This window comes from Pagrus pagrus, assembly GCF_965226575.1.
Source record: "Pagrus pagrus genome assembly, chromosome: 21".
Lineage (NCBI taxonomy): Eukaryota > Metazoa > Chordata > Actinopteri > Spariformes > Sparidae > Pagrus > Pagrus pagrus.
In genome coordinates, this window is record NC_140208.1 from 11,009,697 (window position 1) to 11,036,698 (window position 27,002).

General features: G+C 40.3%; 1 protein-coding gene across 1 annotated transcript; it reads left to right on the forward strand.

Moving 5' to 3' along the window:
* On the forward strand, window positions 1–26,655 carry LOC311250622 (SH3 and cysteine-rich domain-containing protein 2-like). Its single transcript, XM_084342472.1, has 11 exons — window positions 1–516; window positions 14,044–14,410; window positions 14,698–14,792; window positions 19,729–19,813; window positions 19,979–20,091; window positions 20,197–20,260; window positions 21,637–21,692; window positions 21,878–21,966; window positions 22,991–23,042; window positions 24,290–24,427; window positions 24,658–26,655. Exons 1-11 carry the CDS (start codon window positions 427–429, stop codon window positions 24,754–24,756), a joined length of 1,248 nt encoding a protein of 415 aa, XP_084198598.1. The 5' UTR covers window positions 1–426; the 3' UTR covers window positions 24,757–26,655.
* The last annotated feature ends 347 nt before the right edge of the window (window positions 26,656–27,002 follow it).

Here is a 27,002-nt window from a genome sequence, read left to right on the forward strand (position 1 = left end):
GAGCGCGTGTGAGTGTGTGCGCGCGATGGGAGGGAAAGTGGCCGGTGGATGAGAGAGAGGAGCGGAGACAAGTGGACAAACCTACCGGGAGACAGCCAGCCGCTACTGGATATTTCATTTCCTCCAGCGAATATGACAATTTCCATCTCTCCTGCTCCGATTTAGAGACTTAAAACTGAAGACAAGACGCAGCTTTCCGACGGAATACCGTCCTCAAAAAAAAAAAAAAGCAAATTCCCAGATGGAGGCTGGCGATGAAAGATGACTTGACAGTTAAAAACTAGCTCTACCTCTCCGGATAAAGACACCGTAGCGATGTTTAAACCTCTCTGTGCGTAGCTGTCACCCTCCCCTCCATTCCTCTGCCACCGTGGACTTACCAGTTTGTTTCAGTGTTGCTGTCGAAGGAGCATTTTCTGAGCCGAGATGACGGAAATCAGCGAGAAGGAGAATGAACCGCAAAACCGAGACCTCCACCGACCGCAAGCTACCGTGCCCAGCCAGCCCGAGTCAAAGGTAACGGCTCACCTGTGTAAAAATGGCGATTTTTAAACATAACAACCCCCCCAAAAAAGGATAAGTGTTTTTTTGAAGTTGGAGAGCTTTGAAGGATTTAAACCACCTTTATTCCTGCTTTGGACTCGTTTCACCACCTGCCCTGTCTTTAAATTACTTAGGTTTTAAAGGGAATTTTGAATAAGTTGTCTGTCTTAGCTAACTAGCCAGCTAATTCGGTGGAGGCTGCACAACAGTCTTGCATAACAGTAAGCCGCTTTAATTCGTGTAACTACCCTGACCTCAAAGTTAGAGGGCAGAGATTACATGAAGGTGCGTGTGTGTGTGCTTTCTGTGCATGTGAAGTGAGAGCACACACTGCAGGTGAAGAAAGATGCTTTGAGAGCGTGTTTTTGCAGGGTTTCAGACATCATAATGTTTTGGCCATGCACTGAATGTGGGAGGTACAGAGTCCAAGCTGAGGAGTTATGAGCCTGCACCTTTGGGGGGCCCTTGCATCATTTCTCTTGGAAAACCCAATGGGACCATCCCGTCCATGGACGATTAACCTGCTCTGCTCAAAAAATTGAGCTGCTGGTCCCTTACTACACATTTCTCCATTTCTCTATGCATTATACAGTTTGTGTGTGCTTTCTCTTGTTCGCAGTGTTACTGCAGGGGTAATTTGAGTAAACATACTATAAACAGAGTCTCACATCAATAGTGCATCTTGCAGTCATTATCTCAGATCACGAGACGTCCATGCAATGTCCTCCAACCACTTGGAATAATCTGCAAAAGATTTTCTAATTGATTAATCTGAAATTGGTAAAATTCAGGTCTATTGTAAAGTCTTTGGTAAATGGCTCCCTTGTAATTATCACTGTTCTTACTCTACTTGTAGACTTGTTTTAATATTCTTACCTGTTCTTCTTAATTTTGTTCCTTCTGTTGTCTGATTTTATTTTTTTTACCTCCACCGAGGTTTTGTGTATTCACCCGTGTCTATGTTGGTTGGTTGGTTGGTTTGTCAGCAGGATAACACAAAAACTACTGAATAGATTTCCACGAAACTTGGATTGAAGGGGGGTCTTTGCCCAGAATAGACCGCATTAACTTTTGGTTAATGGGTGTTGTAGGTCTGTCGTGACATCATGATATTCACGATAAGCTTGATATCAAAAAATGAATATCGGGTTAATAATGCACATGTGGTAATATTGTATTAAGATGTTAGCTATTGTGCATCTTTTGTTTATTAATTCATCTGGTTGTCTTTTCACTCGGCAGTGTCGTTCTCTCCACCTCCCTACACTCCTGTGTAGGAGTAATTTGTAATTTGTTTGCCAAAAAAGAGACAAAACACACAGTAAACAAAGTTAAAGATGAATTTGATTGCTAGCATTTTTGTTTAGGTGGCTCGGCTGGTATCTATGAGTGAGTACAGTTTGATGCTGAGCCTAGATCTGGTGAGCTTAAACTATGGTTAAGCAGTTACGGGTGGTTTAAAGTGATACAGGGCTATTTGAGATTGATAAAGGATTAGGCTTGATTGAATTAAAGGGGACTGTTGGGCCTTGGCGGAGGGATGAGCTCTATTGAGTGCCATTCTTGTTTTGTTTATGCTGTAGGGGTCGACCGATATGGTATTTACAGTGCCGGTGCCGATATTGATAATTAGTAATCAAGGAGAACAATGCACATTTACAGTAAAAATAAAATCATCGTGTCAAAACTTAGAATAACCAGTGATGGAATGTAACTAACTACAGTTTACTCAAGTACTGTACATAAGTGTAATTTTGAGGTATTTATTTGAGTATTTCCATTTTCTACTACTTTATACTCCACTTCATTTATTTGATATCTTAAATTAATAATTATTTTGCAGAGGTGTGATGTGTGTCAGCCAGGCCGATAATCAATCTATCCATATTATGCTGCCATCTTGGCCCTTCAAGAGAGGTTTGATCCTCAATGGAACTTAAATATTGGTTAAATATGGGTTTAAATGAGAGTATAAAACTAGATTTTGACCCTCTTTAAGAAGGTGCCTCAAGCAGAGATACAACGATTAAGCACTTCTGTGTAGTGGAGCAAAAAAAATTTAGTTGCGTTCTATTTTGATAATCCATAAACCGTTCGAGCAAGAATGTCAAACATTTGCTGGTTCCAGCTTTATAAATGTAAAAATTTGCTGTTTTTCTTTCTCTTTACTACCATAAATGAATAGTCTTTGGGTTTTGTATTCTTGATTAAACAAAAAAAGCAATTTGAAGACGTCACTTTGGGATCTGGGAAGTTGTGGCGAGCCTTTTCCACAATATTTATGACATATAAGATTAATTGATTAATTGTGAAATAGAAACAGCAGCCATAGCCTCAAATTTAGCAGGATAAGCATGACAAAAAAGCAGTTGCCTTCTTTGTTGGCAATCCAGAGGTGTATAAAAACCTCAGTCTAATCTTGTATTTTTCTAAAAATAGATGGTCTTCTTTCTGCTGATGGATCTTTCTTGACAAAAAGTGGAGCTGAACTTCAAAGTGAGACTGTTCTCAGTAAATTCTCTGTTACTGACTTGACCTAAATCTCCTGCATCACATTTATCTTTTAACATTTTCAAATGAGCTTCAAGAGCAGCCTTAATTGCAGCAGCAATGAGAGCAGCAAATTACATTAAGGCTGGGTTTTTGTTGGTCTTCGCCACAGGGAGCTGGAACAAGCCTTGCAGGACGGGCCTCTTGTTGTTTCTATTTGACTACAGACAACACAATAGATGGTGGGCGTTGAGGTGCTGCGTGAATTTATGAGCCAATCAGCTAGCAGATGTTTGCTGTGTCTTGCTAGGGGCTGGGTCATAATTCACACAAACGGCCGTCCAGACAAAACAGAACTGGGAGGAAACAATCCTCCAAGCTGCGTCAGCCGTGGAGCTCTGTGTTTGCCAAGCCCCTGCTGGCAGCCACGGCCGCTCCACATCCTGCAGAAGAAGAATGGAGAGGAAAGAGGAAGGAGAGATTAAATGTGTGTTACAACTGGGGTCTGTTTTGGAGTTGTCTGCTCGAGGGTTTCTGTCGAGCTTCACGTGTTTCTTTCTGTCACTCTCAATCTTCTCACTTGTCTTCTTCTTCTGTTCCTTCCATAACAATTTCCACCTTTTGCTTTCCCTTTTGCTTCTATGCCTTTCTCAGTTCCTCTTCTCGCCTGCCTCTCTGCAGTCTTTTCTCATCTCCTCATCCAGCTCTGTCTCCTTCATCTCTCACTCTCCGTTCCCTCTCCGTCTCCACTGTCCCTCGGCTCTCAGAGTATTTATTACAGTGCTAAATGGCCATACCAGCTTTCTAGAGTGCTGCTAATAGTGGCTGTGACAGACAATGAATAGTTATTCCACCTCCTCCACCTACGGGCAAGGTGATAGCTCCAAAAATATTATTATTCCTCTCTAATCACTTAAAGGACACGGCATTCAAGTGTTGTGCATTTATAGTGAAGTACGTTCAAGTGGATAACAAGAAAAGCTTGGAGTTTGAAAAAACATAGCATTGGTTAAAGGAATAGTTATAGATTTTCAGAAGAAAGTGCATTTGCTTTCTTGCTGAGAGTCAGATGAGACAATCAATACCAGCCTCATGTCTGTATAGTAACACAGTATGCCTGTGTGGATCTCTAAAGCTCACTTATCGTCACGCAGTATCTCATTTGTTTAATCTATACAAAATCTTTGTTAAAACGTTTCTTGGGGGTTATGTGCAAGAATTTTACTTGACCAGGAGCAGCTGCCAGTCAACCAGCACAGATCCAGTGCATAACCATCGTTAAACAGCAAATTGTTGTTTTTACACTGTGTCAGTTATTAAGATGTAGGAGTGGTTCACTGTAGCAGGTGGATTTTGTTGTCTTTAGACTAAGCTGTTTCCAACTGTTTCCAGTCTTTATGCTAAGCTAAGCTAACCAGCTGTTGGCTGTAGCTTCGTACTTACCAATCACATATGAGTGGGCTTTGGTTGCATGCAGGTAAACAGGTCATATTGTCTGACGCTGATTTAGCCTCTGTGCAAGTGCCAGTGTTTTGGTGCCGTGGGTGTAGCCAGTGGATATCCAGGCCAAAATTCCCTCTTCCATGAGTAGGTCATTTTGGCTAATCTCTATAGGCAGATATGTGCATGTTACTGCAGTTCCCATGAAACATTTAGTCGAGTGCTTCAACATATTTACATGTTTCTGGTAAAAACAGGCAGCTAGGGAGGGAATTCTTGCAGATATTATTATTATATTGATGTTCACAGTTGCAGGTAGTGCTGTGTGTTATACCCCCCCACCATGGAGCTTGGGGTCCAAAGACTCTGGCCAGACTGGCAGGTCCCAGTGAACTCGGTCAGACAGAGAATTCAGTACCAAGGTGATTTTCTCACCAAGTTTGGCTTGTGGCAACCGGGACTGAGGATAAATCATCAACATTTATTTCATTTATTTAGTAACATGAGACTGGTGTTGATCTTCTCAGTAACTTCTTGACAATAAAGTGAATAGGCCTATTCCCCAAAATGTTGAACTATTCCTTTAAACTCTACATCGTTTATTAGTGGAGGAAATGAGAGGTGTGCAGAGAATCAGCCGCTACATAAAGTTTAATATTCACAAAAGACAGTGGGTGTAAATGCTGATAATGCAAGGTGGTGCTGTACCCCGGTCCGCAGGGCCTCCGCACGGCCCATCGCTTCCTTAGCCAACACAAAGACATTTTTATGAGGTAAAATGATGGGAACGGCTTCTCTCCCACTTTGCCCTTCACGCTCACTTTCTCAGAGTTCTCTGACTTCCTTATCAGCCCTTTTTCTCCTCTCTTCATCTAATTAATTTCTTGCTCTTCTCTTGGAGTATGTATTTCCTCTCTCCTTTCTATTGACTGCTGGCAATTGATATGAAACCCAAAACCTCGTCTGGTTCCACCTGCACTTCACCTCTCCTCATCCTTCCCACTTTCTGTCTCTTCTCTTCCAGTCCTCCCTTCCCTACATTGTCTTCTTTCTCCACAGCTCTGAGTAGCTGGCCAGTGATGGTTTTCTTGAGTGCTTGAGAGAATAAGGGTGATTTAAGAACAGGTTAGCCAGCCAGAGGAACAAGAGAAACTGAGAGAAAGTATGAGGAAAAAAACAGGAGAAAGGAGATAATAGGCAGCGAAGAAGAAAAGACAAGGCAAATGAAACTGAACAAACAAGAAGACATTCTTTTTTGATTAATACCTCTCTATTCCACTCCTCTTTTATCTTCTGTTTTTATGCTTAAAATTACTCTTCATTAAAATGCAAACATGAAAATAGTCAAATTCCAATTTGTTAGTTTTACACTCCATGAACCAAATCGTTTAACACAAATGTCTAGTCATAAATTGGAAAAAGATATTATTCTATTTAATTAGTTTTGGACAAGTTTTGGCAGTGGTGACATTTAATCTTCTCTTTAACGTTCACCCTTGAATTCCTGTCTCACAAGGCAACTGAACCTCTTTAATTAGAAAATGCACCTGCAGAGCTTTTCTGGTGTGTACCAGCATGCGTCTGTACCTTCATTTGATTATTCTGCGTGGATGACATTTCTGAACAAAGCGTATTCTGCCTCCTTGTGTTTGTCTCTTTCATATCACTTTTAGCAGGAGGATACATAAATTACCAGCCTAACTTCTAACAGACAGACCATGATATGTTTGTGTTTCCTGCCAGAATGATTGACTTGTCCTGCTGACCTTTGATACAAACTACATTAAGAACAGAAAACAGATACACAAAGACACAATGAGAGAAACCGGAGGAGATGATATTCATATGGATAGAAAACACAAAAAGAATAGGACATCCAACTTTTTCGTACTTCATAGTGTCCCCGTTGTGCTCATGTATACCATGTTGACCGAGCACTGTTGTGATTAACGATGAAGTCATTGAGTTACTGTCCTTGATTGAGTTCTGAAATGCTGCTGATCCAGCAGAGTACCATGTGCAGTGTCAGGGTTAGAGCGGAGTCACTTGGGAATAAATATGGACTTAATTTAGTCCTTTGTTTAGTACTGACCTTAGGCTGCTGCTATAGAGACAGTTAACTACTGAGGTTATTTTGTCTCTGAGGGGCAAAGCTGTTGATGTAATGGAGTGGAAAAAAATAAGGTTTTATAATACATAGTTCTGCTCTTCAGCTCTGAATGTCAGACTCACCTGAAAAAACATGAAATAAGTACAAGGCAAAAAGTTAAAAGTTTAAGAGTGTGGTTTATCAATTGAATAAGTCATCCCCTGCATAGAAGAATTTGTTCCCTACGTTTGTTCCACATTTATCTAGAATAGAAAGATTTCTGAACATACTTCAAATAAACAAATCAGTAAAGACGGTTGTATTGAGAATACACAGAATTATCTTGCTAAGCAACACATGCACATCTAATCGTTTCTACTCTTTCATTTGAATTGACTCACTAAGACTGAAGTCATTCAGTTTATTGTGGGACTACGCAAAACAAAAACTTGCAGCAAAAGTAACTCACTTAGAGTACTGACTCATTTAAATGTACATTAAAGCAACATTATAACCCTTACAGTTATAGATCGCATTTCACTACCCCTGGCATAAATACGGACATCTGTACACATGCATTTGATATGATTACTACATTACTTATGATACAAAATTAGCGAGTTGACAACTTTGCTAACACAGCCAAACATCAAGCAAGCACAACAAAACAAGACATAGCAAGCCAGCTAATAATTCTTGTCCAGCTCAGCATCTTTGCCGCCTTTTGTTTGGCAAAGCTCTCCCAAACAACTAAATGCCAGTCCAAGATATAGTCTTGTCCAGCTTCTTGCTCAGCGAGTCTCTCTCTTATCTTTTTAGCTTCCTCCTTCAACATCATATTCGATCTCTTTGCCTCATGATGTTCGTAAGGCTGCTGAGCCAATTTAATCTCGATGTGTGTGTTGAATGTAAGATAAGTAGCCCTCGTGAGTAATAAAGGGTGACAAACTTGTTATGAGCACCCCAATGAGTGTTGTTCTTTCGCCATTGTGTGAAAGTAAAAGGGCAGTTGTAGAGTCACGTAATGCTAACTGCAAAAGCTCCTTGTGCAGTTAAGCCTTTTAAATAGCTGGATTTGGAAATGCAAGCTTCTTTTTCTGCACACTCAGGCAGGCAGCTTGTGAGCTGCCGAAGTTTTTGCGAGCAAGAAGAGGCTCATGGATCACGAAGAAACAGTTCCTCAAACAACAGCCAAATATTCAAGAGCCACACAGAGCTGTGAACGTGACAATGAGGGGGGATATGAGAATGATTTATCTTGATTCACAGGTTTTCTTTCACCTGAGATATTTACATAAAGTGTAATTGGTGACAGAGACACCTCTGGTTCAGGTTCCCTTTTCCTTCTGGAAAGTCCTGAAAATAAAAACTTCATTTTAGCTTTTCCTCCGATCTCTATCTGTCGAGTTTTAAAGTTGTGTAATTTGGTAAGGAATACAGTGTAAAACATTTGATGAACCTCCCAGGAAGCTTGAAACTGTTAGACAAAGATCATGTCATTAGACCTGAATAATATAACAACTTCACATCTAATTTTTTGGATAGTTTGGATGGATTCTTCTGGTTGCTTATTAAAATCCCCTTTAATAGAGATGGATAAATATATTTTCTCTGAAAAACTGTACTCTAAATTAGTTTGGCACTTTCATGGGAAGTTTTTAATTTGTTCCAAGCCCTAAGACCAGTGATGCAGCTTGTGCAGTGAGGCATTACAACTTTGGAAAAAGGGTCGTTTCAGTAAGTGCACTTTTACCCAACAAGGTCCAACTGGAGCAGTGCCTAATGAGGTCATCTTTAATTCAACGCTCAGGTCACTGCAAGAAAATTTCCAGTGTGTTCGCTCTTACTTTGAATATCATCAGCAGCTAGAGATGTCCTGGGAAAAACACTGCAGTAGGCAAAAGTTGGCAGACACTGGGGAGGTGGGTTGCTCACTGTTCTGCATTAAAAAAATAAATAATTGTTGTTCCACCTTTAAAACACAGAAATGTACACGTTCGGAATAAAGATTTCAATCAGTAAATCAAGCTGGCCGCAGAGGTAGTAACTGATAAAAAGGGTGAGCCAGAAAGACATTTTGAAGACATGTTATGTGTGCAACCCACTACAGGGAGTTTTAAAAAGCAGCTAGCAGCAGTTAGCAGCTAATTCAAGGAAAAGCAACTAATTCTGTTCTCGTACAGTTCTGATCGCAAGGACGTGGCCTTTACATCCATCTAAATTATGTTTGCATCATGTTGTGCCAGCGTTTACAGAATGTGCACAGCTACCGTAGCAAACGTACAACAGTCATCATAAAGTTATAAAGCAAAAATGCTGTTCAACACATTACAATAAGTCACACTAAATGCCGTCGTGTTAGATGTCTCGCCTCTTTTGCCTCCGAAAACACCAGCATGCTATCTAAAACCATACACTGGGGCAGCATTATGTCAGCGATGTTTGGTTAAATGTAAAAAAACAAAATTGATTGAATGACAGGGTATTTTTCTATGGCAATGCTGCAGGAGTTTTGGTGTTTTCTTTGCATGAGTGACTATCTGACAGCTAGTTTATGACTTTGTGAATCTTATATCCTTGTTACTGGGCTATCACTTTTTAAAGTACCTCTTTCTATTGATTATGGTTTTCCATCTTTTTTCTGATTTGTCATCACTGTCATCAAATGTTTGTTGGGTGCTGTTTTTTTTTATTTTTACAGTTTTTAGCTCACTGCATAGCTGTACACCCACACGCATATTGTGAGCTGAAGTCTATGTCATTACATTGAGTACATCGCGTTCAGTTTAAGAAAGTTTAATCCTCTTTCCCGAAGCTTACACATTACTGCATCTGCAATTGTACTGTAGTGGCAGCAGGAAGACTTTTCACTTTTCACTGGCATATTGTGTGAACCCCTCCCACTTCTTAATCATTAATATATCCATGCATTCCTCACAACAGCCTATTTATAGAAGCCTTCACCAAACATGTCTGCGCTGTGCTCATTTTTAAACGGCCAAAGAACAAGGCTGAGACGTCAGCTCTGTCTCTCCACTGTACCGTTTGGCTGTCAGAGGTGTGATAGAGAAAGGCCCTGGTGCATTGTTGGGCTTTCAAAGACGACGGGGGTTGATGCTTGTGGTGTGTATTTTCAGTCTGTCTCTTCTCTCACTGTGCTCCTTCTCCCATTTCTTCCATCTGTTTTACCTATTATTTTTTCTTATCTCACTCTCTTTCACTGCCCTCAGACTTTCTTTTTATTCTTTGCTTCATCTTCTTCCTCAAACTACAGTCTGTTCTGGTACACTACGCTACTTGCACTGTGATGAGCTAATTGCTGTCAGTAGTTCAGAGTGTGATGGGTCCCCAGTTCTGTGATCCATAAATAGACTTTTCAAAACCTTACAGAGACACAAGAGTGCCGTGGAGAAACATAGAGATTTGCATTCATTAGAACTGTGCTTTTGATTTCTGTTCTGTTTTCTGTGGAGGATGTTATGGGATATAAGAAGGCGCAGTGAAGCTGGTTAATTTTGTTCATGTCTGTGAACATACTCCATGTCTCCAACCAGCAACTACACTAACACACATTGTTAGATCATAACATAATTATAAGTAACCATAAATGTTAGGAGATAATGATGATGGTGGTGTGTGTGCAGCGTGATGCCCTGCAGCTCATAAATTCGATAAACTCAGGCAGCTGCAGTCATATCTTTGTTGTATTAGTACTTGTACTTGTAATGTGCACTGACAGTAGATTAGATATGATTAACTGGATTCAAGTGTTTCTCTCTACTAATTTGTGTTAATACGTAAAGAACTCTGGTTTTATTATAAGCTCTATTGGCTTCGCCACACTGAAATTTGTTTATACTGGTTTAGCGAGTCAGAGCAAGTGCACCCTCATGAGACTGCTTGTATATTAAACTGTTATACAATCTACAGTGCACGATTACAGAGCCTTTTAGAGGAGAAAACATTTGTATACTAGAGCTGACCTTGGTCCTGAATGTAAGGTACGCTGTTGTACATGGCCTAAAGTATGTGGACACGTGAACATTGAAACTATTTTTGTGATTATTGAACAATTAAAGGTCTCTATGTCACAATTTGTAGCAATTTACATGCATTCATCACTTTTTTATTGGTCATACTGTATGTGAGTGCATTGTAACGTGACTTGAAAAATGAGACCTACCCGTCTCTCTCAGTTGCCTACGCAAGCCTGTGGACGATTTGTCTAAGTTGTTTAATGCTGCTGGACTGTGGATTTCTTTGTGAAGTACTCGGGCCGGATTTTGCACGTTCTCAAGTGCCTCGTCTCAGTGTCTCTCTCCGCTCGGCTAAAGAGAGCAATAGTAACTAGATGAGAAATGGAGTCCGCTAACATAAACTAAAGACCAACTTCACCAGCACAACGGAGATTTCCACACAGCCCGTTTAATCACAAAACCAATAGCATTAACAACACCTACACCTCAGGGAAGGCTTTTCTCAAGATTCTGGAGGAAGGCAGATAGACAGAATCAGGTAGACGTCACTTTGTGCTTGAGGACATTTTCATTTAAATGAGGAAAAGGCCACACAGTTGGAAGCACATATTTGTCTAAAATGTCATTATCCCTGTGGTGCAAATTAGAGCCCACCTGTATATTGATCAGTCAGTACGTATTATCCGCCAATATCACCCAGGCATCAGTGTTAATGTTGTCCTCTATGCAGTGATATGAAAACTTTTTTGCAGAACGTAATGCAGAAAAGATGCTTGTAGTCATTTATAATTTAAGATAACATATCTTTCCGCCATTACATGTCTGTGTCTTAAGTGTTTGATAATTACATTTAACAGATTTTTGTAAAAAAAACAAAAAAACAGTTTATATAGAATATCAGTGGATATATCTATATCTGAATTTTTTACTCCCTAATACCAGTATCAGCATCAGTCAGGCTCTAGCACAAATATTTCCCTGAAATGGATGTTAGGGGTCGAACCAAAACCCAGTGAGTGGTCGCTAAAACTAGAAAAGTGCTATAAAATTACAGTCCTTTTATCATTTACCATTAATTGTGCTTCAGCTTGGCCTAATAATGAACTGTGGAAGTGCCCAGAGCAGTTGCCAAGCTACAAAAACTACATTGCATCTTCTTTCATTTTGAGAACAGTCATAAAACACTTGCACTACCTCTTTGACTGTGCTGCTTAAGCTTAAACTTTGTAGGATAAGACAAATGGGATTATGTAGATACAGAATCTGCTGAATAATAGATCCACTGAAGGATGGCGCAAAAGCACCCCACTGAAGTTTTATTCCTTATACAATTATTTATTGCGTTCATCAATGCATGTATGGGGAGGATATAGATTCTTTATGGAAGTTGAAGTGAATAGATACTCAAGCACTGGCTCGTGTTAATAAGAAAGTCCAACTTTTATGATTATTCAACCCTTAAAAAAAAAAAAAAAATGTTATCCCTTTATCTTCTGTTTCTTTAATCTTTATAAAAGCTCAGGGAGGCTTATTAAACTATCGATTATCATTTATGTGTTGCCTGGATTGTTTCTAAAAGAAATTGTTCTTTTTTTCCCCTCGAACTGGAGTAAAGACCGGCCTTCACCACAGAGAAGATTAACAAAGTCAGACAAGTTAAAAATCTAATAGAGAGGAACATCCATTACTGAATGGCCCACCGGTCGAGCCAAGAAAAGGCCATTAAGGAAAGCTTGGACTCAGCTCCCTGTAGGAAAACATTTACGAGAGGCACTCACTAATGAGTCAACAGAGAGGACGCTTTTCATCACTCAAACTAATTGGCATCTGTGAATCTGTAGCTTAAAGGAGAAAAAGAGGAACCTGCTCAATGCTATTGATCAAATTTTCTGCACAGGAGCGAGATGGCCAATGTGGTGGCTTTCAAAGCTCAAAGGTGCAATAGACATGATGAGGATGCTAAAATACATAAAACTGTGATAAAACATACATAACAGAGGAAAAATGTCTGACTTCTGCTACATCACCAAAAGCAGCAACATGTTAACACCACAAAATAAACACAATGCAACAAAACAATGCCCTCAAACCATTCGCTAACATAGACCGCTAATGAGCTCTGTGTAAATTGAGGCGGTGCTCTTCATTCTGAAGGACCTATTACATCCTTGCCCTCATTCTCCAGGCCATTCTCTTGATATATGAGTCCACAGCAGTTATTATTATCCATATATTGGATCCTATTGCTCCTAAATCCCTGTAATTGTTTGTCATTATCAGTTCCCCTTCATTGTTGCCAAAAGCACTGGATGGCAAGTGTGCAGGAAATGGAGGCAGGCAGAGTCAAAGATAAACACACTGTTTGACGCGCATCACTGACTGCATCAGATGCGAAGGTGCAGGCCGCTCAATAAAACTAATCAAACGTGAATTTTAAGGGGTATTGACTCGAGTGGATCCGCAAGGGATGGCAAATTTGTGATGTTAGGAAAGAGGGGGAAAGGCTGAAGATGGAGGATCAGAAGCCAGCCTGGCAGGGCAAGGACAGTCAGAGGGTAGAGCTGTTTAACAGACTGATTGTTCAAACAGTGCACATCCCCCAGAGCTGGACACTTCTATTGTTTCTGCTTTAACATTTCACTCATTGCTGTGTAAATTGTCTAAATTAAAAGAAAGGGTGTGGCCTGAATCACTTTAGCTTGTTTTTAAGTGCTTAATATTTTCTATAACATTATATACCCATCACTAAAATGTTAACAATCATAGTTATATTTATTGTTTATCAAGAACTTTACATTAAGACCTTGCCAATATGCCCCATCAGGACCACGTGGGTTTGGTTTAATCAGGTTTAATTGGCAGCAGCCTGGAAACACAAGCAAACAAGCCCACATGACTACAGACCTCTGAGAACACAGTAAAAAACAAACATAGTATATGGAAAAACACAGATGTAAAATAACAAAAACTGTTATAATTTTGGTAGAAAATGTGTTTATGTAGAATCCAATCTCTCACAATGAGAAGCTGATTGATTGGCCTTCTAGCAGAGCTTCATATGCACTTGCTAGAGAACTTGAGAACCTAAGGTCATCCTCAGTGTTTAACAAATATTAACAAAATAATTGATGACGAAACGCGTTAAGAATTGCATTGATTGCATAGACAATGGACATCCTCATTAACAGGGACGACAACAGCTTGATTGTACTGAAAGTTTGAAAAAGTCAGTGCACTGCATTTTGCATACAAACCACAGAGACATTTGTTGGTTTAACTTTATACCCAAGTTGACCACATTCCAGTACAACAAGTCAGAAGAATGAGTTCTGGTCAGGTTAGCCATTGTTAGCCATTGTTAGCAATACCAATTGATGACAAGGCATTCTGCTGTATTTTGCACATACAAACACTGAAGCAACATGTCCACAGATATCAGATAGATACTTGTCTGGAGCTACTTGTAATTTGACGAACATCCTCTCTTTTTATTTTGTCTTTCAGTTGCAGCGGTTGAAACGCTCCCTGTCCTTCAAATCAGTCATGCGCAGCAAGAGTGTGGACAACTTTTTCCAGCGCAGCAACGGCGAATCCCGCCCTCCCTCAGCCCTCATCACCACACCTCCACCGCCACCATCTCCTCCCCCCTTCTCTGAATCCCCCCTGGCCTATGAGCGCTCTCCCTCCCAATCCCCGACTGACAGTCCCAACCCTTCATTGTCGTCACACTCACCCTCTGTCAGTCCCAAGCTGTCCGGGACCTCCAAAATCCAGCCAAAGTCTCAGGCCCAGCCGGTCAAGACCCACTGTTTCCAAGAGCACGTCTTCCGTAGGCCTACCAGCTGCCAGCGATGCAAACACATGATCCAAGGTAGGTCAGCCGTGCTAGTCACTTCAGAATATTACACTAGTGGAAAATATGCAGCCATGTTGAGAAACAAAGAATGGAAAGCAGTTACAAATCCTTGAGAATGTGACATGTGAATACAATTAAAGAAAAAATGCAGCATTCACAATCCTTATGTCTTCCTGCTCCCATCACCTTTACCACTTATGATATTGCCATTCTATGTGGCCTTAACCTGTTGCTGACATTAGAAAACATTTCAGCTCTTTAGCCCAAGAGGGGTAAAAATTAACTGTTTGATGTCTATGCAGGAAACTCCAAGCAGGGGCTGCGTTGTAAAGCCTGTAAACTGGCGGCCCACCTCTGGTGCTCGTCGGAGCTCTCCCAGCAGCCCTGTAACGGCAAGGTAAGAACACCTCAAACTATCATTAAATTTCACTACCACGCACAATGCACCTTTATGAAGCTAACAGTCACTCCTTACTGCCCACATAAAATATATAGCAACACAAAGTTTCTCTACAAGTGTCTTGCACTTGTCTGGCAGATATTTGATCCCCATAGATATGTGGTCATCTGGTGTTAACAGAGGTGTGAAACTCTCTGAAGCTCTTCCAAAATCTTGCAAAAGTAGCTGCATTTGCCAGCTGGTCAATGAAGGAGCCTTTGGATGATTATTTTATCATTATTAGTCCATTCATCATCATGATTTATCTCAAACGCACCATGTTTACTTCACTAATGATTAATATTTAAAACTTTTCGTCGTGTTTTGTTATTTTAGATTCACTGTAATTTATTATTTTGATAATCGTTTTATTATTTAATTCATTTTTCAAGCAAAAATGTGATCGGCAAGTCCAGGAAAAAGAAAAAGAGCGACAGTGACGTCACCAGCGCCCTTCTCAAACAAATGATCGGTAGTTGTAGCCCTACATAAAATGCTGGTCAGGGTAGCTTTGTATTAATTAATAATATTAAATTAAAGGTTCCTGTGTTGGTTTACTCATTTGCTGTATTTATCTTGCAGTATCCCAGCTTACCATGTGCAGACATGTTTCTCACATAGTTAATTACATGTTTGTATTCTGTGCATTTGTTTGTAAAACTTAGTGGAAATGAATTAGTTCTCTGTAGGCCAGAGACTGACCCAGAATGTATTGTGTCAGCAGAATTAAACAGCATCTGGATGCTGTAATTGTCTCTCTGTCAGTTGGCATAGCATTTAGTCCTGGTAATATGCTTAGCCTCAAAGCCCCCGTCAAGAGGATAAAGCCCTTTTCAAACCAAAAGAGACAAAAAGGTAGAGGTTGTACATGGATTGTGGATTGATCAGGGCTGTGCGATGTCGGCTAAGACACTGGGAAAAATGTGAAAGGGCTGCAGTGGGATAAAATTACCTCCCAGTTATAAAAGCCATGAGAGGAACAGTAGCAGAGCAGGATGACACTGATAAAGTTTCAGTGGCCAGGTCCCAACATTTCTTCACTCAGCCTTTTTGTCCTTTCTCTCCACATGTGCCGCTCTCCCTCATAACGCCCTCCTCTCTTCCTCTCGCTTGTCTGGATGCTACATTTCCTTCCTGCCTTTTCAACTGTGTTGGAAAATCAATATCTCCCTGTACCAGCTGGTCTGGCTAATTCAGTGTGAAATTCAGTGTTTTTGAGGCGCACACAATCCCTCGAGGATATGACACGGCAGGCTCTCGCCAAGCCCTCGGCAGTGTCCTTTTCGATCACTGCACACTCATCAAAGCAAGGATTAGACATTTTACTGAAACTGGATGGAGTTTGAGGCTACTTCTTACACATCTACATAACTTAAGGTCTGCGATTTGCTGACTGTCAACCAAAGTGCGTCATCCAAAGCTTTTGTGTGCAGATAGACTGCTTGTGAAGTGCTGTAAGGTCAGGTGAAACAAATTTAGAGCATATTTTTGGCAACAATTGTCCTGTTGTTGATGAGTGTTAAAACTATTTAGCCAGTTTAGTTTGAGTAAATTAAGTCTTTTTGGAGTAGAAATGCCAGTCAAACGCTGCCGGGATGACTTGACATCTCCAGAATCAAGCAGCTTTAAATTGCTTTGGAATCATGACAACATTTTGCTAATCAATGTTAATTGAACTTAAAGATGTATTACAGTCTGATTAAAGAAATAGGCCTGCTGATCACTGCACAAAGTAATTGCTTCTGCAGGAAAGCTTTACACACACACACACACACACACACCCATCCTCATCTGAATTTGTGTGTCTCCTCTGTCAGTGGTCAGAGCTCAATCCTAATTTCTGTCCATCTCAACTGAGCAAAGTGTGAAATTTCAGCCTGTCTGCTCTCTTAAACCTCAACAAGTCCAACACTGTCTAGTCATGCTCCGCAGTCACCATCACTGATACGTTGATATGTGCTTGTAGGTGTTTGGCTGTTGCATGTGAAAGCAAAGATTTAAGCTTTCCAGTGCTGAGGAAATCATTTATCTACCTTCATATCTGAGCACATCATTTTGCGTGCCTTCAGAGCAGATGAGGACAATTGTCACCCATTAATTAGCATAATATGACAGTAAGTGAAGCGTTTGCCAAGTTTATTTACAGAGAGCTCTTTCATTTTGTTTGTGTTCCGTGTTTCCTGTGAAGTGCTTTGTGACGGATTCAAACACAAATAATGAAAACAATACTCAGAAAAAAAGCATCAAAAACTCAGAGACACTTTGCCAGAGCTGTACTCTCTACTGTGTCTTTACTAGGAGTGTCACGTATCCCCAAATCCACAATTCCACTTGTACATTTACTCCATTTTACGACAACAATTTGACTTTATTGGCTTTTTGCAGGGGAGGGTTTGGCAAGAACAAACAATATTCACCAAAATAAAAAATCCAGAGCTGAAAGCAAAGTACCACCCTTCAGGGATTCAACAATAAACAAGAAAATATTAAATTCAGCTTGTTACAAAGGACAGTTACAATCTGTCCAGAACAAATTGATAAAGGATCTCTGGCAAAGTTCTCAGCTCTGTTCAGTTCACTTCACCCCCCACTGATGGAGCCTAGATACTGGTGATTGGCTGGAGATCTGGATGTGATGAAGTGGACTCTCAGCTGACAACAGCAGAGAGGAGAACAAGAGTTTGACAGCAACAACATGATCAGCTGATTTAACAAAATGTGGTTTTGTTAACTGAAAGAGTAAACGCCCATATCCAGCTAGGATTAGAGTTATGATTATTATATTTGCATAATTTGTTAAAGATAGATGAAGCTTTTGTGAAATCACCCTGTTCAGTTGTGTGTCAGCACAGAGTTTCATGCAGTTATTTCAGTCTAGAGGTGAAGTCTGTGTTCTGTGAGCGAGGAGATAAAGAAGTGATTCTGGGCAAATTCTTGTCTGTCAGTCCTGAAAGCCGCCATCACACTCCCGCGCAACCTTAAAGCGATGTTTCACTTTCGGATGACTTCTGTGCTTTTCAGAAGGTCCAAGCTCACAGGATCTGTCAAATCTCATGGCAGTCATTTTGATTTATTTCCTCCAAATAACTAAAAATATTTCTTTACTTTGACTTTCACACACTTTCAGACACAAGCATATAAAATGTGTCCAGGCTTCCACCAGTGTAAAATTATATCCATAAATCACTGAAAGGCAGTGGGTTAAGCTATCCATGGTTTTTCTCCATGCATCAGGACACAGTGATTAAAAAATGCTGCACACTGAATTCTACACAGGACGGCAGAAACACAAGCCAAAGATTAAAGACATCTTTCTGATTTCATGTTATTTTCAGCATAAATAATTTACTGTAAACCAGATGAAAAGAGATACAGAGATTAAAAAGCTGTTATTCTATCTTTATAAACTCTTTCTATTTAGAGAGCGCAGGACAGATTCATCACAGCCTCTGTCAAAAACAGTACTTTGTAATTTAATCCGATGAGTCATGTACTAAACATATTTTTCTTGCTAAATAAAGAATTGGATAACAAAGTTGTACGGTAGCAGATCTGTGCTGGTTGATCCACATTTTGACAGAGGCACACATTTGTAATGCCTCGATACGCAGACCATGTGTGTGAATTAGCTTGAGAACAGATAAGAAATAAGTTTAGTCATGCTCCATTACACGTACAGCAGTGTCCGGGGGCATTTCTTCAGAAAGTCCCTGTTAAAACTAATGGTGAGTGTATTACTGCCACCAACAGTCAGCTATAACAGTTAGTGCAATGATGCGTCGTAGATCATCTCAGCTGATGTAACCTACATAAGTCAAGATAGAAAAGTATGTCAAAGCTGTTCATTTAGCCTCTTTAGTGATTACTCATCATTTCTTTTCTTCTTCCGCCTACAGTCCATTAACTGAAAGGGTCGGATGGAAAAGGAAAATGCAGCTTGACATAAAATCAATCAAAATGTTCACTCACAAGCAGACCTGTGACCCAAGTCATTTGGTCCAAGTCTCAAGCAAGTCCCAAGTCATTTTTCTTGGGCAAGTCAAGTCACCGGTTGTGTCTAGTCAAGTCGAGACCTTAGTAATTGATTATTGATTATTGATATTCAGTAAAATAAACGTAATCAAACCAATCAAAAAAGCAAGTAACTTTAGAAAAAAAATCTTTATTAATTTGTTCTTAATCCCCCTAAAATTCCCTCCCCTTCACTGATAAACAGAGAAATACTGACTGCCAGACTAAAGACCTAAACTGAAAACATTGAATAAACACAAACAAGCAATTCGAGTCATCAAGTCTTTAACTTCCAAGTTGATTCTCAAGTCATTTATTTTCTGTCAAGTCAAGTTATAAGTCATCAAAACAAGGATGCTGCCCACAAGAGAAACTACTCTCATATTAAACTTTTTAGTACTTTTAAGGTCAGGAATTTAGAGAAGGAGAGTGGGCTTTAGTGTTTGCCTTCAGTAAATGTCCTGGTTTCACAGCCTGTTTCAAACTGCACAATGTATGTGCAGTTTGTATACATAGGTTTAATGTGTTTGTGTCTTTTATATTGCTGTTTTTTTGTCTTCAGACATAAAATAATAACGAGTAACATACTGCAGGTGCCTTCACATTTTCCCCCAAGTCTTTCTGTTATGCAAAAATTCTGCATCAAAGTCATTCATAGGAGGTTTGAGCTGAGCCGAAATACTGAAAGAACACACACATCCTCAGATACTCAGCTTTCATCTCACACACTGTGCTGTTCCCACCTTTCCCAGATAAAACCACACAGGTATTGTCTTACACCGATATATTAGATCTGCCCTTTAATCATTTTTTCCTCCTCAAGTAACGTTTGTCCTTCTCCTCTCCTCCCTCTCCTTTCCCCTTGTCTCTGCGGGCCTGTCAGAGAGGAGCTTTCAAGAGGAACTTCAGCTCTCCTCTGATAACCACTGATACACTGGGTGTGGTCACAGAGGCTCCTGCTGCCCAGGGTGAGTGATGGAGCCAAACAACTGTAATCTCAGGATGACTAATCACCATGTCTGTGGCCTTCGATCCTTGATGCCTGTCAGGCCACTGCGTGTGTTTGTCAGTATAGTGTCAGCTATAAAACTGCACGTGTGTTGCTTTGTTCCATCTTGTCTGGCCCTGTGTAGAGGCAGATAATGGCATTGTTGACCCTGTGTATGAGGCACTGCGCTATGGGACGTCGCTGGCTCAGATGAGTCGCTCCAGCTTTGGCAGTATCTCAGAGTCACCATGTCATGAGGTACAAAAACACACATAAAATACACAGACATATATGTTCATGTTGCCATTAATCATACCAAGAATATTGTTGACGTTACTGGCTACAACTCTTTCTGTGTTATAGGCGGAAAAACAGCCAGACAAACTAGAAAACCAGCCAATAGCTGAAGAGGAACACATCCCAGGAAGTAAGTAGAACCAATTTCCTTTAAATTTTTAACAGACAATTGGTTGTTTGGCAGTTTTTAAGATAAATACAAAATAGCTCTAAAGGAATAGATCCACATTTTGACAAATACTCTTGTTCGATCTCTTTCTCAGAGGTAAATAAGATGATAGATACATCTCAAATTTTGATATAAAAGCAGTTGGTTAGCCTAGCTTAGTCCAAAGATTACAAAATCTACCTACCAACGCCTCTAAAGCTCACTATGATGAACACATATCTCATCTGTATAATTCATACAAAAACTGAAGTGTTAAAATGACATGTTTAGGCACATAACCACTGTGCCTAAACTAAACAACCAGTTAAATAAATGAGGCATGCTAAATGGAGGGGCTGAAATGGGGATTTTGTGATTTAAGTACAGAGCCAAGCTAGCTGTTTCTTCCTGTTTCCAGTCTTTGTGCTGAAAACAGACTTTCAGCAAGAAAGTCAATAAGCATATTTCCCAAAATATCAAAGTATTCTTGTGAATATGCAAGTTGAGGTGACAGTTTTCCTACTTCTCCCTTATCTTCCTACCTTATCTGTGATTATTTCCTCTAACAACTCAAACAAATTACTTATCTAGTTCTTGTCAAAAACATGTGAGCTGAGAAAGAAATTACAAAACAAAGCTGTTAAAGGAGGGTGTTGGACTTTACACACTACCAGTGACAGATCCAGTGACTATTCTGGCGTAACAAGGAAGCTGGTGGTTGGTAGAGTATTTGTATCTCTTCCTTTTCTAAAGGTTCATTTCCTCTTTTTATTCAATATCAAGGCAAATGGAGTAATCTGGAAAGAAGTCTTTGCTCTTTGACTGTAAGGGTCTGGTACAAAAGCTTGCTGTTACCATTGTTTCCTTTTAAAGGATTTTTTTTAACATTTCAATGCTGAGAGGAAACAACCTGAGAATATTCTACATATTCATTTCATTTCTAAGGTAAATGAAGCACAAATGTTGAGATTCTTTCCACAATGTGACGTGTTTGCGACAAAGGAAAATGCGATGAAAATGTCAGAACGATGAAGAACTACATTAAAATAAGATCCAGTACACTGTAGAGGTGATGTGTGTGTGTTTGTGTGTTCTCTTCACAGTTCTTTAACCTCTCTGTCTTTAGTCCCAGGAGAAGGGATCATCTGTTTGTACCGCTGCCACTTTACAGTCAATGACCTTGTGCTTCAGCCTTCCGTCTGTTTGCTGCAAAGTGACAAGAACTCTCCATGTGTCCCTCTTTTTTTTTTGTCTTTCTCTTTCACCCACGCTCTTCCCCTCTTCCTCTTCACACATATTGTCTTTCTGTCTCTTTTCCTTCTCCTTCTCGTCTTGTCTTTATGTGTCTGTCTCTCCAGTGCTCACCCCTCCTGAAAGCGAGAAGGCTGATTCAGAAGACAGGGTCAGCCTGAAGGTGTGTAGTCAGCAGTTCCTCTCTTCTTTCAGCTCATTTTTCTTGGTGAAAATACACGCTGTCAACCCCCTTCAAACTCTCCATCCTTTTCTGACTGCCCATGAGGAACATGCAGATAATAACCTTCCTCTCTGTCTCTTTCTCTTCTTTCTCTTTCTATCTTTGGATACTCCTTTTTTTATCAGACACCGAAGAGAGTAGAGGTTCACTCCATCCACACCTATGTGGCTCTGTACAAGTTTCTGCCTCAGGAGAAGAACGACTTGGAACTACAGTCAGTCCAGTTTCTTTGTGTACCGTACTGTGTTTGTAAGAGAGTAATCAGATAAAAGAGGAGAAAGTGTGTACCTGGCCAAAATTGACAAACATTCCTGCACCATCTGCCTCCTCAGCGGGTTGATCGTAGGGGGTTGTAGGGTTCGGATTGGGAGGGTGAGCACACTGGGAAGGACAAATCTTGAGTGTGTGACGTAAATAAAAAAAAAAAGGTGTATGTTTAGCGCTGTAGGTGCATGAAACTGTTGAGTGTGGTATGACACCCACCACTAATCTGTTGGATGCATCTGTGCAAGAAGAAAACATGAGGCGTTTCTTCACATGGACAGAGCAATCACACAGAAAAAAACTCATTTCATAAGTGACATTAACAGTACCATACACGAAAATGAAAAAAGGTAGTCAGCAACATCAAGCAGGCAGTGATGCCTCACCAATGCAGCCTACTCATCTGACGTGTATATGAGATTAAAATTGAAAACATCCTGATATAAAACCTGTCTCACTTGTAACAAATTTAGTAAAGTCTGATATAAGTTTAAGACATCTGCTTTTGTTCAGATCAAAGCTGAGCTGGCCTTAACTTTCAACAGCGAAATGGCAATAAAAAGCTCATAGTGTGAACATGAGTAGCTGAGAAGATTGTTACAACTCTCACACTCAGCAGCTAGAACCAGCAGCTAGTTAGTCTGAATTAGAATAAAGACTGTTAGCTTGGCTCCAGCCTGAAACTCACCGGATATACACCACTTGTGATTTCCATTATGTATGTGTTTGTACAGAATAAACAAGCGAGACTCACAGCCAGGCTAACTGTTCCCCCCTGCTACCAGTCTTTTATGCTAAGCTAACTGGACACTGGCAGCATACAGCCATCTATCTCTGCAAGAAAGCAAATAAGCACATTTCCTGAAATGTCAAACAATTGAGCCGTGCATTTTAGATGGTGTAATTTGACTGATGATAAATGCTTCAAGTGTTATGTGCAAGTCTTCTCATCGAGCACTTTGTTTTAACTCCAGGCCTGGCGACAGAATTCAAGTCACTGATGACTCAAATGAGGACTGGTGGAAGGTGAGCTATGAACAAAATCTTTCGAGACAAATGAACTGCTGTCAGGCTTTCCAAAATTACCACATTCCTCTCTGCACTTTTCTATATTCCTAAATAGCCCATGCTGAGGTGAATACAATATTATATCTACAAATCTCCAGATTTATTTGAATAGATGCGTCAACAACACACACATAGATCCGTGAAGTTCTTCCCTTCTAAAGCGGAGCTATTTGCAGACACCAAGATTAAAGAGCTGGTGGATGCGCTTGAAGGACAGCAGGTGTGGGTGTTCGCAGAGCTAGTTAGCATGAAGAGGAAAAGAGGAAGAAGACAGATTGCAGAGTGCGTTTAATGAGGCAGCTGAAGATCTTAACCTTCACCTGTCGAAGGACAGACAGGTCTTCACGTAAACGAAACACCAGGGAAAAGCACCAATAATATGGCAGCAGGGTAACCATGTTTGTATAGCTTATATTCCAAGTGGAAATGGCAACGTATTTAAGTAGTTGTAAGTGGTTTATTTAACTACTCAGAGTTTCCTGGAGATTTTCTTTGCTGTAGCCTAAAATGAGTGTGGTACAGTATTTGTGTCAGAATACAAAGAATAGATGTAAAATGGTACAATTATACAAAACACTTTGTTGTTGTATTGAGAGTAATTTCCACCCATGCAAATCACACTCCATTATAGAAAACTGACAATTAACCTCCCCTTTCCTGCCATTGCTAAATGTCAACATTTGGACATCGTGAGCAAAACGGCTAAGTGGGCACCCATGGGCTTTGTTCGCCTGTGTGCCAGAGTCTCTGAAGAGAAGAGCTGCGGATTAGAGCTCCACAAATGCAGATGCTTTTTGGTCTCGTACTGATGTTGCTAATTAGGGCACAAAACATTCTTTTTGTTCCAATTTTTCTGCTAATTGTGATGGTTTATTGAAATTCCAATGTGTTACTGTGATATAAATGTGATGCATATTTAGGCAACAGGTCGGGTAGACAAAAATAATAACACAAAGAATCTAATTATGTATGTTTAGTCAAGGACTGTCAAGGACTGTAGTGTGTTCGGTTGGCTGTTTGTGTTAAAACTTAAGCCGGCAGATGATTAAAATGCAGTCAGTGTCACAGATTTCTGTACTACAAGCAATTAATAACCATTGTTTTCCACCCTAGCCACCTCAGAACAGGACGGAAATATCTATTTATATCTGTCGATGACTAACAGACTAACTGTGTGCGTGTCCCTGTTCGGGCGTGTTTACCAGGGGAAAAGCAGAGACAAGGTAGGATTGTTCCCGGCCAACTTTGTACAGCGGGTCCGTCCTGGTGAGCGGGTGTGGAAGGTCACTGCTGGTTTCCACGGCAACCGAGACAAAGGCCAGATGACTGTGAAAGAGGCCCAGGTGAACACACACATAAAGAACACATAATTTTTCTCTCTCTCTCTCACGCACACACACACTGGATAAATATATGTAAATTCATGCAGAAAACTGCTGAGATTACAAAGGACAGCATGTTATGGTTTTCCAGTGCAGCTCACTATTTTTTTGCCTCAGTCCACAAACTCTCTCACATTACTGAATGTCACTCGCTCCTCCTCCCGCTCCTCCCTCCCTCCCTCCCACTGCAGATCTGTGTAGGGAAGAACGAGGAGATTGACGATTTCCTCCGACTGAGCAGCGGCAAGAAGCGAGGCTTGGTCCCCGTGACTTGCGTGCTGGAAATATGATGACGGAGCACTTCTCCTTGACCTCTCAGTTTGATAAAGACGTTCGCTATGATGGAGGAATACTCAGGAGTGTTTACCCAACACCTCACCCCGCCTCCACCCTTCCAAAAAGCGGCAGCGAATTAGCAGCTTGAGTGGACGACGAGCCACTTCTCCAGAGTTCTTTAGAGCTACTTTTCTTGTAGCACAGCTTAACTTTTGTGTGGTTTTTTTATACACACAACAACAGAAATGTAGCATCACGTTGACGAGGAAAAGTGTGCAGGAAGTCTGGCTACCTCACTAGCCATTTCCACTGGGAGAGGACTACATTACTATGATGTCAAGGCGTGTAAAAGCCTTAGGGACATTGTGAGCAAAACTGTCTTCATGTCATCGTTTGTGTAAGAGAAAACAAGACAAAAGAGATTGTGAACGATTGTAGCTGTTTACTGTAGTGGCTTGTGCAAACACTTTTTTCAAGGGTGACGATCTAAGTTTTTTATGTGTGCGGACTGCAGCTCACTATGTTGCACGTCTGCTGTTGTAATATGGATTCATGATGTGCATATGTGTCACAAAATGATTCAGGTATTACATTGTGTTTATGTAAAAAAAAATTTAAAAGTCTCTGCTACATTTTGGTCAAATGAAAGTCATAACACACAAACACACACACACACACACACACACACACACACACACTGGGGTTTGTGTTTTGCAGACTGCTCTCCAGTGATTAGATTACGGCACATTCGTGCTCTTCACAGCTCTGATGTGACAAATGCTTTGCGTGCACCTCGGGGAGCTTCTTACTCAGTACGCCCTTCAATCACACCCTCTTTACACACACCAGATTTTTATAGTCGAAATCAAACCACTAGAATCTGCTTCCTGTCATTATATTCTCAGCGTTGTTTATCTGTATGTAACGTCCTGTAATATTCGCCGTCATATCTGGTTGTGGACAACATGAGGATGTCTCGATGTACTTTTTCTTGCATGGAGGAGCAGAGAAAAGAAATAACTGTATTCCAGGAGGATGGATGAAAAACCAAACTGAGTGTTATTTGTCAAAAAGGTGGTGGTGGTGACACTAAGTCTCAGAGCGTCTTGTTCCAAATGAATTTTTAATGAGTGGCTAATGTTTCTCCCAGCACACTTTTAAGTAACTCTGAGGGACTGTTATGGTTTCTGTTATTTAGGCAAAATCACCATACATCATTTGATATTTTGCTCTGTCATTATAAACCACAAGGCAGTGACTTAACTGCCTTCGTTGCGGCAATAACTGTAAATAAAAACAAGACAGTATTTGTAAATAGCCTTATAAAGATACTGTATATATTGGCTCTGAATCCAGGAGCCAACTAAGGGCATTAACTTCACACTTAAAAATTACAGCAGATTATTATTTATCGTCCACTTACCAATATATGCATCCCTTTGCTCTATAAACATCTAGCCCTGTCAGCACAAATCTTTTCAAATACTATGCACAACAGTTCTAGTCACTCACTTTATTTTGTACTCCAGCGTAGCCACAGTGTATAAATGTGCTTTTGCAAAGATTTGAATTTAAACTCCAGCTTTTACAAAGAGTCCATCTTGGATCAGTCTGCACCATGCTTATCCTAAACATTACCCTTCACTGACTAGAACCAAGATTGGCTCAGGATCAGTATTATATCCAGGTGAAATCCCTTTGGTCACCTCAATGCACACGACCAGGCTAGTTCTTTGCATGGCTAGCTGCCCTTTGATCCTCACATCTCTCAATAAAGTCAGATGAACTGTCAAACTGTGTGCTCTTTTATTTGAGAAAAGATATTTGGATCCTCAGCTTGCCAAGGTATGATCAATAAAGGCAGTACTGTATACTGCAGCTTTAAATCTGTGCTGCTATTCTAAGTCTGGACTAATGAATATTTATTATTGCCAAAGACAAATCAAAGTGTCTTTCTCCTTCTCAAAAGTCACTCCAGTGTTTAGCTCTGAAGATCATGAAAAAGGCATTTCACTTGCCACAATGTTCAAACTGAATTCTTAAAGGGGATTTATGCAACAACTTGTAGTATCTTACATGTATTAAAAAGCTCCTTTAAACTGTGTTGCTCATAAATGCTGGATTTACTGTAAAGCCAATGAAAAGAAAGTAGCAAAACGATACTACTATATTATAAGAAAAAAAATACTGCATTAAAAATGTAAAACAACCAAATGCACATAAGTATCAAAGGTAGAAGTCGCTTTTATGCAGAATGGAC

What these genes read in the sequence shown, in the direction of transcription:
- LOC311250622 (XM_084342472.1), top strand. Translation starts at nt 427, where the DNA reads ATGACGGAAATCAGCGAGAAGGAGAATGAACCGCAAAACCGAGACCTC. An exon ending in CCAGCCAGCCCGAGTCAAAG is followed by an intron (nt 517 to 14,043) that starts GTAACGGCTCAC and finishes TTTGTCTTTCAG; the next exon opens with TTGCAGCGGTTGAAACGCTC. An exon ending in AAGAACGACTTGGAACTACA is followed by an intron (nt 21,967 to 22,990) that starts GTCAGTCCAGTT and finishes TTTTAACTCCAG; the next exon opens with GCCTGGCGACAGAATTCAAG.